At 43.4% G+C, this 13,070-nt stretch overlaps 1 protein-coding gene across 2 annotated transcripts in view; it reads right to left on the bottom strand.

Moving 5' to 3' along the window:
* The window catches only part of cfap410 (cilia and flagella associated protein 410), a 68,498-nt gene extending 56,280 nt beyond the window's left edge, over positions 1–12,218 (bottom strand). Inside the window, exon 1 of one of the 2 annotated variants that reach the window (XM_060826559.1) lies at positions 12,127–12,218. In XM_060826559.1, the coding sequence (XP_060682542.1) occupies positions 12,127–12,200 (74 nt within the window). In that variant the 5' untranslated portion in view covers positions 12,201–12,218. The remainder of the gene's footprint in view (positions 1–12,126) is intronic. The other variant, XM_060826560.1, reaches the window with a different exon arrangement.
* Between the last annotated feature and the right edge of the window lie 852 nt (positions 12,219–13,070).

Below are 13,070 nucleotides of genomic sequence, written 5' to 3'. Positions count from 1 at the left end.
AAGAAAGAGAGAACTTACCCACACTTGAATGGGTCTGAAGAACTGATGTCAGTCTCTTGGAGATCAGTGTCAAAGAGTGTGGTGCTGGAAAAGCACAGAGGGTCAGGCAGCATCCAAGAAACAGCAGAATCAACATTTTGAGGATAAGCCCTTCATCAGGAATGATGGCGAGCTTATGCTTGAAAGGTCGACTCTCCTGCACCTTGGATGCTGCCTGAACAGCTATGCTTTTCCAGCACCACACTCTTTGACACTGATGTCAGTCTCTACTAAGGGAAGGAACATGCTGAGGAGGGCACCATGCAGTCTTTTTAACCACTTTTCAACCAGATTGCACAAACAAGATAAGAATCTGAGTATCTCTTCTTAGTTAAATACCGAGGGTTAACAGAGAGATTCTTGAGCTTGATAACAGAAAAACTGTTGAAATGTTTTCGAAACTACTGAAAGTTTATTAAAGAATCAAACACGCAACACAGACTTGTTGAGAGAGTCATTTGTATCATTCTACTTTCTTTTTCTGGAATTGCTGATCTTATAGAACATAGCGCAGAACAGGTCCTTCGGCCCTCGATGTTACGCCAACATGTGAACTATTCTCAGCTCGTCCCCCTACACTATCCCAAACCATACATGTGCTTATCTAAGGATTATTTAAATCTCCCTAATGTGGCTGAGTTGACTACATTAGAAGGTAGGGCATTCCACGCCATTACCACTCTCAGTGTAAAGAACTTGCCTCTGACATCAGTCTTAAATCTATCACCCCTCAATTTGTAGTTATGCCCTCTCATACAAGCTGATGTCATCATCCTAGGAAAGAGTCTTTCTCTGTCTACCCTATCTAATCCTCTGATCATCTTGTGTGTCTCGATCAAATCCCCCCTTAGCCTTCTTCTTTTCAATGAGAAAAGACCCAAATCTTCCAGCCTTTCCTCATAAGACTTTCCGTCCAGACCTGAGCTGAAAATGTGTTGCTGGAAAAACGCAGCAGGTCAGACAGAATCAAAGGATCAGGAGAATCGACGTTTGCGCATGAGTCCTTCTTCAGGAATGAGGAAAGTGTGCCAAGCAGGCTAAGATAAAAGGTAGGGTGGAGGGACTTGGGGGAGGGGCAACGGAAATGCAATAGGTGAAAGGTGGTTAAGGGGAGGGTGATAGGCCGGAATGGGGGTGGGGGAGGAGAGGTCAGGAAGAAGATTGCAGGTTAGGAAGGTGGTGTTGAGTTCGAGGGTTGGGACTGAGACAAGGAGGGGGAGGGGAAATGAGGAAGCTGGAGAAATCTAGGTTCATCCCTTGTGGCTGTCGGGTTCCTTGGCGGAAGATAAGGTGCTCTTCCTCCAGCCGTCGTGTTGCTATGGTCTGGCGATGGAGGAGTCCAAGGACCTGCATGTCCTTGGTGGAGTGGGAGGAGGAGTTGAAGTGTTGAGCCACGAGGTGGTTGGTTTGGTTGGTCCAGGTGTCCCAGAGGTGTTCTCTAAAACGTTCCGCAAGTAGGCGGCCTGTCTCCCCAACACAGAGGAGGCCACATTGGGTGCAGTGGATGCAGTAAATGATGTGTGTGAAGGTGCAGGTGAGTTTGTGGTGGATATGGAAGGATCCTTGGAGGGAAGTAAGGGGGAGGTGTGGGCACAAGTTTAGCATTTCTTGCGGTTGCAGAGGAAGGTGCCGGGAGTGGAGGTTGGGTTTTGGAGGGGGGGGGGGGGGGTGGTCCTGACGAGGGAGTCACAGCATTTTCGGAATGCTGATAGGGGAGGGAGGGAAAATATATCCCTGGTGGTGGGGTCCACCTCCAAACGGACCCGAGCAGTCTTTAGCAAATAGAATAAAGCTTTCTATAGGTATGTGAGGAATAAAAGGATGATTAAGGTAGGAATAGGGCCAGTGAAAGACAGAAGTGGGAAGTTGAGTGTGGACCCTGTAGAGATCGGAGTGGTGCTAAGTGAACATTTCTCATCGGTGTTCACTCAGGAAAAGGAAAATATTGTAGAGGAGAAGAATGAGGTACAAGATATTAGACGAGAAAGGATCGAGGTTAGTTATGCACAGGTGTTATCAATTCTAGAAGGAGTGGAAGTACACAAGTCCCCTGGGCCAGATGGGATTTATCTGAGGATTCTCTGGGAAGCTAGGGAGTAGATAGCAGAGACTTTGGCTTTGATATTTGAGTTGTTATTGTCTACAGGTTTAGTACCTGAGGACTGGAGGATTGCAAATGCAGTGCCCTTGTTTAAGAAGGGCAGCAGAGATGACCCAGGTAATTATACACCAGTGAGCCTTACTTCTGTTGTAGGAAAGGTTTTGGAAAGGATTATAAGATTTATAATCATCTAGCAAGCAAAAATTTGATTTTAGATAGTCAACATGGTTTCGTCAAGGGCAGGTCATGTCTCACAAAGAGTTTTTTGAGAAGGTGACCAAGCATATAGATGAGGGTAGGGCAGTTGACGTGGTATACTTGGACTTCAGCAAAGCCTTTGATAAGGTTCCACATGGTAGGCTGATGGAGAAAACGCAGAGGCATGGAATCGAGGGTGATTTAGCAGTTTGGATTAGAAACTGGCTTTCTGGAAGAAGGGAGCGAGTGGTCATTAATGGAAAATATTCAGTCTGGAGTCCAGTTACTAGTGGTGTTTCACAAGGATTTGTTTTGGGACCACTGCTGTTTGTCATTTTTATAAATGACTTAGACGCAGGCATAGGTGGATGGATTAGTAAATTTGCTGATGACACTAAAGTCGGTGGAGTAGTGGACAATTTAGAAGAATGTCACAGGTTGCAGAATTGGGCTGAGAGGTGGCAAATGGAGTTCAATGCAGCTAAATGTGAGGTGATGCACTTTGGGAAGAATAACAGGATGGCAGAGTATTGGGTCAATGGAAAGATTCTTGGTAGTATGGATGTGCAGAGGGATCTTGGAGTCCATGTGCATAGATCACTGAAAGTCACCACCCAGGTGAATATGCTGTTAAGAATGCATACGGTGTGTTAGGTTTCATTGGTAGAGGGATTGAGTTCCAGAACCACAATATATTGTATAGGTGTTCTTCTTCCGCTTTTTGGCGAATATACAATGTATTTGCCAAAAACGGATACCCGCGCAATTTCATCGACAGATGCTTAGGGAAAGACAACGGAACGAGGATGTGCCACAACCCAAAGGACTAGCCACACTACCATACATCAAGAGCATTTCCGAACTGAAAGCCAGACTACCGTGACCACTAGGACTCATAACAGCACACAAACCAACAGCCACTCTCAGACAACAACTCACCAGAACGAAGGGCTCGATACCTAGCATGAGCAAAACCAATGTAGTGTACAAAATAGGAGAAAGTGAGGACTGCAGATGCTGGAGATCAGAGCTGAAAATGTGTTGCTGGAAAAGCGCAGCAGGTCAGGCAGCATCCAAGGAGCAGGAGAGTCGACACTTTGGGCATGAGCCCTTCTTCAGGAATCAAAATCCCATGCAAGGACTGCACAAAACACCACATAGGACAAACAGGAGGACAGCTAACGATCTGCATCCATGAATACCAACTAGCCACGAAACGACACTACTAGCTATCCTTAGTAGTCACACACGCAGATGACAAGCAACATGAGTTCGACTGGGACAACACTACTATTATAGGACAAGCCAAACAGAGAACTGCCATGGAATTCCTAGCGGCATGGCACTCATCCACAGATTCAATCAATAACCACATCGATCTGGACCCAATATACCGGCCACTGCAACGGACAGCTGGAACTGACAACCAGAAGCTACAGATTCAAACCACTACAAATGCCGGAGGAAAGATCACAGAATCACTTCACAGGAGGCTCCCAAGCACTGAGGATGTCACCTAGACAGGGGACAAAATGTCTGCAACACAAATTCCCAGATCGGCGAACAGAACCACAACAACGAACACCCGAGCTACAAATCTTTTCACAAAGTTTAATCGCATTATGATTGCCCTTACACCATCGATAACTCTTGACCCATGGCATATCCCTATCCCTTTCCATCGCTAAACTAAACTTAACTGAATTATGGTCACTCTCTCCAAAGTGCTCACCTACAACTAAATCAAAAACCTGGCCTGGTTCATTACCAAGCACCAGATCCAGTGTGGCCTCCCCTCTTGTCGGTCCTTCAACGTACTGTGTCAGGAAACCCTCCTGTACACATTGGACAAAAACTAATCCATCCGACATACGAGAGCTACAAGATTTCCACTCAATGTTCGGGAAGTTAAAGTGCTCCATAATAACCACCCCGTTCCTTTCACTCCTACCCAAGTCTGCAAATGACGTAAGACTGAGTATGTAGACAATGCTCACTATCAATAATTTGCAAATACTCCAGTGAGAGGGAACTATAAAAGGTCTATGAAGTTGCTGGACGTTGTATGTTTCTCTTCCACTCGTCTCACCAAAATGACACCTCATGCCCAAATTCCAGAAGATTCAAGGAGTTACTGCATTTATGCATTACTTGCTTGTCAAACTCGCCACAGAAAGTAAACCCTAGCAATTATCAACATCAGTATCCTATGAAACAATGTAATAAATTCTGATTACATACAACTGGCTGAGAGGAGACCTGACAGAAGTTCATAAAATTATGAGATGCATAGATAGAGTTGACAGTCAGATTCACTCCCCCCAGAGTTGAAATGTCTAATATCAGGGAGCATGTATTTAAGATAAGAGGGGGAAAAGTTCAAAGGAAATAGGAGGGACAGGTGTTTTTTTTAAAAACACAGCGAGGTAGGAGTCTAGAACACACTGCTGGGGTAGTGGTGGAGGCAGATACAATAAGGACATTTAAGGGAATTTTAGATAAGCACAAGAATGGAGGGATATGGACTAAGGGCAGGCAGAAGGGAGTAGTTTCATTTGGCATCATGTTCAACACAACATCGTGTACCTGTTCCTGTGCTGTACAGCTCTATGTTCTATATTCTAATTGAACTGTCCTCCAAACCTAGAGCTGGGTAAACAGTTCCAGTCCATGTAATCTCCTTAGAGGCTACCAAAGAAAGGAGAATTGCACGTTTAGCATTATTTTGAGTAAAAGCTGTTGGCCAAACATTTAATTTCCAATTCCTTTTTCTTTCCAGTTCTTTGAGGTGTTAAGACAGGTTGATGACAGTTGAGCAGTGGATGTGGTGTATACGGACTTCAGCAAGGCATTTGATACGGTTCCCCATGGTCGGCTAATTCATAAAGTCAGGAAGTAAGGGATAAAGGAAGATTTGGCTATCTGGATTCAGAATTGGCTGGTTGACAGAAGGTAGAGAGTGGTTGTAGATGGAAAGTATTCTGCCTCACCAAAATGACACCTCGTGTATTGAGTGGGGTCCCGCAGGGCTCTGTTCTTGGGCATCTGCTCTTTGTAGTTTTTATAAATGACATGGATGAGAAGGTTGAGGGGTGGGTTAGTAAATTTGCAGATGACACAAAGGTTGAAGGTGTCGTCGATAATATAGAGGGCTACTGCAGGCTGCAACGCGACACAGAAAGGATGCAGAGTTGGGCTGAGAAATGGCAGATGGGGTTCAACCTGGATAAATGCGAAGTTATGCAGTTTGGAAGGTCGAACTCAAATGCTGAATATAGGATTAAAGACAGAATTCTTGGCAGTGTGGAGAAACAGAAGGATCTGGATGTGCAAGTACACAGATCCCTCAAAGTTGCCACCCAAGTGGATAGGGTTGTTAAGAAAGCTCGGGGGATTGAGTTTAAGAGCCGCGAGGCTTTGCTGCAGCTCTACAAGTCTCTGGTGAGACCACATTTGGAATATTGTGTCCAGCTCTAGTTGCCCTACTATAGGAAAAATGCAGGGGCTTTGGAGAGGATGCAAAGAAGGTTTACCAGGATGCTGCCTGGACTGGAGGGCTTGCCTCGAAGAAAGGTTGAATAAGTTTGGACTTTTCTCTCCGGAGAGAAGGAGGAAGAGAGGAGACCTGATCGAGGTGTACAAAATAATGAGAGGAATAGATAGAGTCAATAGCCAGAGACTTTTCCCCAGGACAGGATTGACTGGTACAAGAAGTCATTATTTGAAGATATTAGGAGGAAGTTATAAAGGAGACATCAGAGGTAGGTTCTGTATGCAGAGAGTTGTGAATGCATGGAATGCGTTGCCAGCTGTGGTGATAGAAGCAGAGTCATTAGGGACATTTAAGCGACTGTTGGACATGCAAGTGGATAGCAGTGATTGAGGGGTGTGTAGGTTAAGTTATTATAGCTTACATTTGGATTAAGTCTCAGCACAACATCATGGGCCAAAGGGCCTGTTCTGTGCTGTACTTTTCTATAAGACCATAAGACATAGGAGTGGAAGTAAGGCCATTCGGCCCATCGAGTCTACTCTGCCATTCAATCATGGCTGATGGGCATTTCAACTCCACTTACCAGCATTCTCCCCATAGCCCTTAATTCCTTGTAACATCAAGATATGCTCTATGTTCTTTCACTTAGGCAATCTTTATCATTCCTCACACTACCATAGTGGTATTGAATGGTTATGAACATGCTTCATAAGTACAAGTCTTTGTATTTACGGCATATTCTAAATAATTCAATCGAATAAAGTCAATTCCATGCAGCAGTTGTTGTATCATTATTTAAAATGATTACTGATCACTGACGCCTATTGTACACATGGGACCCTTGAGCCTGCTCAGCCATTCAATAAGGTCATAGCTGATCTGATTGTGGCTTTAATTTAACTTTCTTTCCTGATCTCAATGACATCGCCTCTTTATGGGTCAAGTCTCTAACTCAGACTTGAATATATTCAGTGACCTAGCTGCCCCTGCTCTCTGGGAAAGAGAATTCCAAAACTAACAAACCACCAATGAGACAAAATTCTTATTTACTACCATCTAAAATGGGAGATCATATATTTTGAAACTGTGCCCCATTTTTGTAGATTCTGTCATGAGGGGAATCACCCTCTCAACATCCGCCTTGTCAAACCCTTCAAAGTCTGACATTTCAATAAGATCAGCCCTCATATCAATCTCTCACTCACAGTAAGTATCACATCCAGTCAGGTTGCGAATTGTTGGTAGTCTTAAAAACATCAAAATTTAAATTGAATATTTTCCCTCTTATCTTTCCTTTCTCTCAATCCAATATTTCTTGATAGTTTTCTTTTAGCCCAAAATTTGGGTTTAAATTCTCTATATCTTCTCGATCTCAGCTCTTTTGTTTGAAAGGAGTTAATAAAGTTCATATATTGACATTTCTCCATCAAGTTTCTGTTCAAAGGCTGAGAATATCCATTTTAATTGCATTAAAACATTCAATAGGAATTTGAGGTTAACAGACAGAAGCATTCAGCTGCAAGTCAAATGCTTATCTCAACCATCACCTGCAAAACAAACACCAAGGACGCATTTGCATGAAGCAAGTGTCAACTTCTGGACCTCAAATTAAATCAACAGTTGAGGTACGGTAAGGTAGGGCCAGAATTTAAGTTACGGGAGTAATCAGATGAGATATCATTGAAATCTATGGAGTGTAAGATAAATCATAAGTGTAAGATTTAGGAAGTGAGTTAGAATCTGACAAAGCCTGATCACACATTAACCTATTAATGTAAAACCTGGAACACGTTAATTCTGGCTATGGATCTGAAGTATGATACCAAACACTAATCAATCATGGGTAAGAAATGTGAATGTAATTCCTATAAAAGCCAATAAATACCTTTGAATCCTATTAGAACATAAAACATAACAGGCCCTTCGGCCCTCACTTCCCTGTGAAACCAACCTGAAGCCCATCTAACCTATAGTATTCCATTCTTGTCCATATGCCTCTCTAATGACCATTTCAATGTCTGTAAGGTTGGTGAGTCGATAACTGTTGCAGGCAGTTTACTACTCGGAGTAAAGAAACTACCTTTGACATTTGTCCTACATCCATCACCCCTCAGTTTAAAGTTATGCTCCCTCGTGTTAGCCATCACCATTCTCAGAAAAAGGCTCTCACTATCCACCCGATCTAACCCTCTGATTATCTTATATGTCTCAATTAAGTCACCTTTCAACCTTCTTCGCTCTAATAAAAACAGCTTCAAGTCCCTCAATCTTTCCTTGTAAAATCTTCCCTCCATACCAAGCAACATCATGGTAAATCTCCTCTGAACCTTTCCAAAACTTTCACATCCTTTCTACAACGCGGTGACCAGAACTGCATGCAATACTCCAAGTGTAGCCACACCAGAGTTTTGTACAGTTGCATCATGACCTCAATAAAAGCTAACACACCATATACCTTCTTGACAACCCTATCAACCTGGCTGGCAACTTTCAGGGTTCTATGTACATGCACACTGAGATCTCTGCTCATCTACACTACCAAGAAATTTACTGTATTATTCTTTTTGAGGAGACTCTTATCAAACTCTCTAGTTCTCACACTTGATGTTCTCACCCCTCCCCATGCCCCATCCATGCTAACCTATTCTCCCCACACAACCCCAAAATCCCCTCAGGACTTTCCATACACACCTCCACAGCCTCTGTAATCCCATACCAACTCATAGTAACCTACTCAATGACCTTGAAGATCCTACATACTGACATAGCTAGTATGTTCCACGGGTGTGTCTCAGGCACTATGTTGAGACATTCCTGATTCCTGGATATGTAGGAATATTCAGGACTGAATAAGGAAAGGCAGGCTTTTAGCAAGTACAAAAAGGGAGCAAATCAATAATGGAATATAGTAAATGCAGGGTATAACTTAAGAAAGCAATTTGGAGAGCAAAGAAGAGGGATGAAAAAACATTGGCAAGTAAAATTAGGGAGAAACCAAAGATATTCGATATGCAAAGAGGATAACCTTAGGAAGGGTAGGGCCTGCTAGGGATCAAGGAGGCAATCTTTTCTTGAGCACAGAGGGCACTGGCAGGCTGCGAAAGGGCTGGAAAGTCAGATTAGGTTGGATAGGTCAGCGCAGACTTGATAGACTGAAGGGCCTCTTCTGTGCTATGTGACTGGATGATTAAGTTTAAAACATCTATTATAATTTTACTACATTAAAATAGCTCCCATTCACGAAAGCCTATTCTTAAATCTCTTATGAAAAAAAAGTATGCTCATTTCCACACATCCCAACAACTACTAATCTCTGTGAGGTATTAATCAAACTGTGAATTTAGAAACCTTATTGGGATCATAGAATAATACAATACAGAAAAGACACTTCAGCCGATCAAGTCTGTACTGCCGAAAGTGCTAAATCTAAACTAATGCCACTTGCCCTCACTAAGCCCCATAAGCCTTGAACGTAGTAATGTTTCAAGGGCTCATCCAAGTAGTTTTTAAACTGCTTTATCTACCCTCCCTGGCAGCGCATTCAGAACCCTCACTTCTTTACACCCTTTCCTCAAATCCTGCATAAACTTCCTGTCCTTCACCTTAAAATTATGCCCCTTTGTTGTTGGTTAAGGGGAATAGCTGCTTTCTATTTGCCCCCTCCATGCCCTTCATAACCTTGGACTCCTCTATCAGGTCCCCTACAATCTTCTCTGCTCCAACAAAAACAATCCAAACTTATCGAGAAGCAAAGTACTGCAGATGCTGAAATCTGTAGATGACTCTTCACCCAAGCCTATTATACAGTCTCTCTTCATGGCTAAAGTGCTCCATCCCAGGCAATATTCTGACGCATTTCTTCCCCCTAAAGTGCAATCCAATCTTCCAAAAGCATGGAGACCAGATTCGCACATGGTCAAACTTTTATATGTACAGAGTAATCTCTCCGTTCTTACGTTTGCCTCAACTGACAAAGATGTGTCCATATATCTTAACTACATTATCAACCTGCCCTGCCACCTTAAGGGATCTATCGTCAAACACCCGAAGATCCCTTTGTTCCTCTGAGCTTCCGTGTGTCCTGCCATTCACCAACTATGCTTTATTTTCTAAAGAGCAACTCCTCAAACTTATCAGCGTTAAATTTCTTCTGCCACTATTTTCCCATCTGACCAACCCATTTATATCCTCCTGCAACCACCCAGCCCATCACTGTGATGTGTTTCTAACATGGATCAGGAGAAACTATTCTCGTTGATGGAAGTAGAGAGAACAGAGTTAAAGTAAAGTAATTTATCAGAAACAGCAATGGTGACAGAGGAGAAACATTTCCATGCACTGAGTATGACTGTAGTCTGGAATGCACTGCCCAAGAGCACAGTGGAGACAGATTTAATTTAAGTGTTCACAAGGGAATTGGATAATCAACATAAAAAGAACAACATGCAGGGTGACAGGCAGAAAGCAAGGATGTGGCTTGAGTAAATAACACCTACAGCACTGGCATGGACATGACAGGCTGAGTGACCTCCCTCTGTGTTGTAAACAGGGAATGGTTCGAAAATTGCTCAGAGAAAGTGAGAGAAAGACTAGACAAAGTACAGCATATTGTGAAATCATGGCTAGGGCAGGGGACCCCAGTGAGAAATGCAGATGCTGGAGATCAGAGTCGAGTGAGTGTTGCTGGAAAAGCACAGCAGGTCAGGCAGCATCCGACGAGCAGGAGAATTGACATTTCAGGCAGGAATGATGAAGGCTCTGGCCCGAAACATTTTTTTAGATTAGATTGCTTAGTGTGGAAACAGGCCCTTCGGCCCAACAAGTCCACACCGAGCCGCCCCCACCCAGACCCAGTCCCCTACACCACAGGCAATTTAGCATGACCAATTCACCTGACCTGCACATTATTGGACTGTGGGAGGAAACCGGGGCACTCGGAGAAAACCCACGCAGGAGAATGTGCAAACTCCACACAGTCAGTCACCTGAGGTGGGAATTGAACCCAGGTCTCTGATGCTGTGAGGCAGCAGTGCTAACCACTATGCCACTCAAATTGATTCTCCTACTCCTCGGATGCTGCCTGACCTGCTGTGCTTTTCCAGCACACGTGTTCGACGTGTGACCCTAGTGGACTAGTGAAGGTTGGAATAAAAAAGAAATAGCAGATGGAACTAATTAGGTAGCTTTAATCTTCAATGGTAAGATATCAGATCTATGATTTCATCCACTTCCTGAAAGGGGGCAGGAAGTTTCAGAATACAACTTGCAGCAAATGAAAAAGGTAGTCTGCAATAGTGAGCTGTATGGGCAGAGAAGACCATAATAATGCACTGTGTGGTGCAGCCAAACCTAGCTGTGAATTGACTAAACCTATGACACACCACACCTAAGTAAGCCTACTTCCCTTGGACTAAAGGAAGCAAAGGCATGGGTTGTACTAGGGGTGTAAGTAGGGTAACAAAAGTCACATTCCATAGTACCAAATATGGTGGAGTGAGTTGTGCAAATCAATAGCAACAGAAATAATGCAATAAACAAATGATTCCAGCCTGAGTGTTGGAACTTGGAGAGTTTTTTCCAAGGAGCAGCACAGAGAAAAAGGAGGGGGTGAACAGGATGTCTGAGAAGACTGGTTGACAGTAATCAGAGATGGCCAATAAGCAGTGAGGCTGTGCGAGATAATGAGGTCATAGAATAGTTGCAAAAATTACCCAGTGAGTTTATGTAGAACAGAGGGATTGAAGAAAGATAATGAGCAATGAGTGGAAGGAATGCAGAATTATGAGATAGAGGATATAATCACAGTGACTGAGATATCATTTCAAGCTGATGGTGTAGGCAAATTTTAAAGTCAAGACAAAGGGTGAGGAAAACAGAAGGTGCTCAAAAGAAGTGAATAGACCAAGGTTACATCAACACAATGCCTCCTGGGTACTAGCCAAGAATTCAGTAGCTTGGGCTGACAGTAACAGTTAAAATCAACTAGGCGAAAGTGAGGACTGCAGATGCTGGAGATCAGAGTCAAGATTTGAGTGGTGCTGGAAAAACACAGCAGGTCAGGCAGTATCCGAGGATCAGGAGAATCGACGTTTCGGCCAAAAGCCCTTGAAACCCTGGTTAAACCAGTTGTAGTGAGGTCATACAAATTCCTCTGGGTTTTCTGCTGGTTATTCACTGGTTACAATAGTTATTGTCTAGGGTGGTGAACATTACAGGTTAAGATTAAGGTTACCTCTTCGTCTCACTCCCCACCCACGTCCCTTCCCTAACCACCCCTGTCCGCTTGCGTACTGACCAAAGGTTCAGTCTCCGGACGGTGTCCAAATCAGGAGCCCGAGCTCGCGACAGAACCAACTTCTTACTGAGCATGATGGCGGCGTCACTATGGCAATGACCCGACCTCTAACGGGGAGGAGCTTATCCGACATTAAAGGCGCGGCGACGACATGACAAATTAAAAGGCGGCGACAGTAAAGTGTAACGCGCGGTTCGTGGAGCAGATTGTTAAAGGGACAAACGTGATTTTAAGAGAGGTCAAGCACGGGCTTGATCATTAAATAGATAGGAACGCTGCATTCGGTTTAAATAAACTTCCCATTTTGTTTTGATTTGATCAATTATTGTCACATGTACAGTCATAGTGATAAGTATTATTTTGTGTGCTATCCAGACAAATCATACTTTCCATTAGTGCATATGAGTAATAGTACAGAATGCAGAATACAGTGTTACAGCTACAGTGAAAGTGCAGCGAAAGATCAATTCTAATGTATGAAAGGTCTTTTCATTAGTCTGTTCACAGCAGAGAAGAAGCTGTCTATGAATCTATTGGTGCATGTTTTCAAATTTTTGTATTTTCTGTTAGATGGAAGATGGTGGACGACAGTATGACTTGGGTGGGAAGGACTTTCGTTATGTTGGCTACTTTCCCAAGATTGTAGGAAGTATAGATGGAGTCAATGGAAGAAAAGCTGGTTTTCATAATGGACTGGTCTGTGTTCACAACTCTCTGTAATTGCTTGTCGAGAGCAGTCACTATATCAAGTTGTGATGCATTTGAGTAGGATGTTTTCTCTGCTGCATCTATAAAAATTGGTAAGTGGCATTGTAGAAATGCCAAATTTCTTCAGTCTTCTCAAGCAGTAGAGGCATCGACATGCTTTCTTGGATATAGCATCAGTAGGATGGACCAGGACAGATTGTTGGTGAAAACTCTCGATATTCTCCACTTCATCACCA

This window comes from Hemiscyllium ocellatum, chromosome 6 (assembly GCF_020745735.1).
Source record: "Hemiscyllium ocellatum isolate sHemOce1 chromosome 6, sHemOce1.pat.X.cur, whole genome shotgun sequence".
Classification (NCBI taxonomy): Eukaryota; Metazoa; Chordata; class Chondrichthyes; order Orectolobiformes; family Hemiscylliidae; genus Hemiscyllium; species Hemiscyllium ocellatum.
The sequence above is the reverse complement of the archived record's forward strand: the minus strand, read 5'-3'. Positions and strand labels throughout refer to the sequence as shown.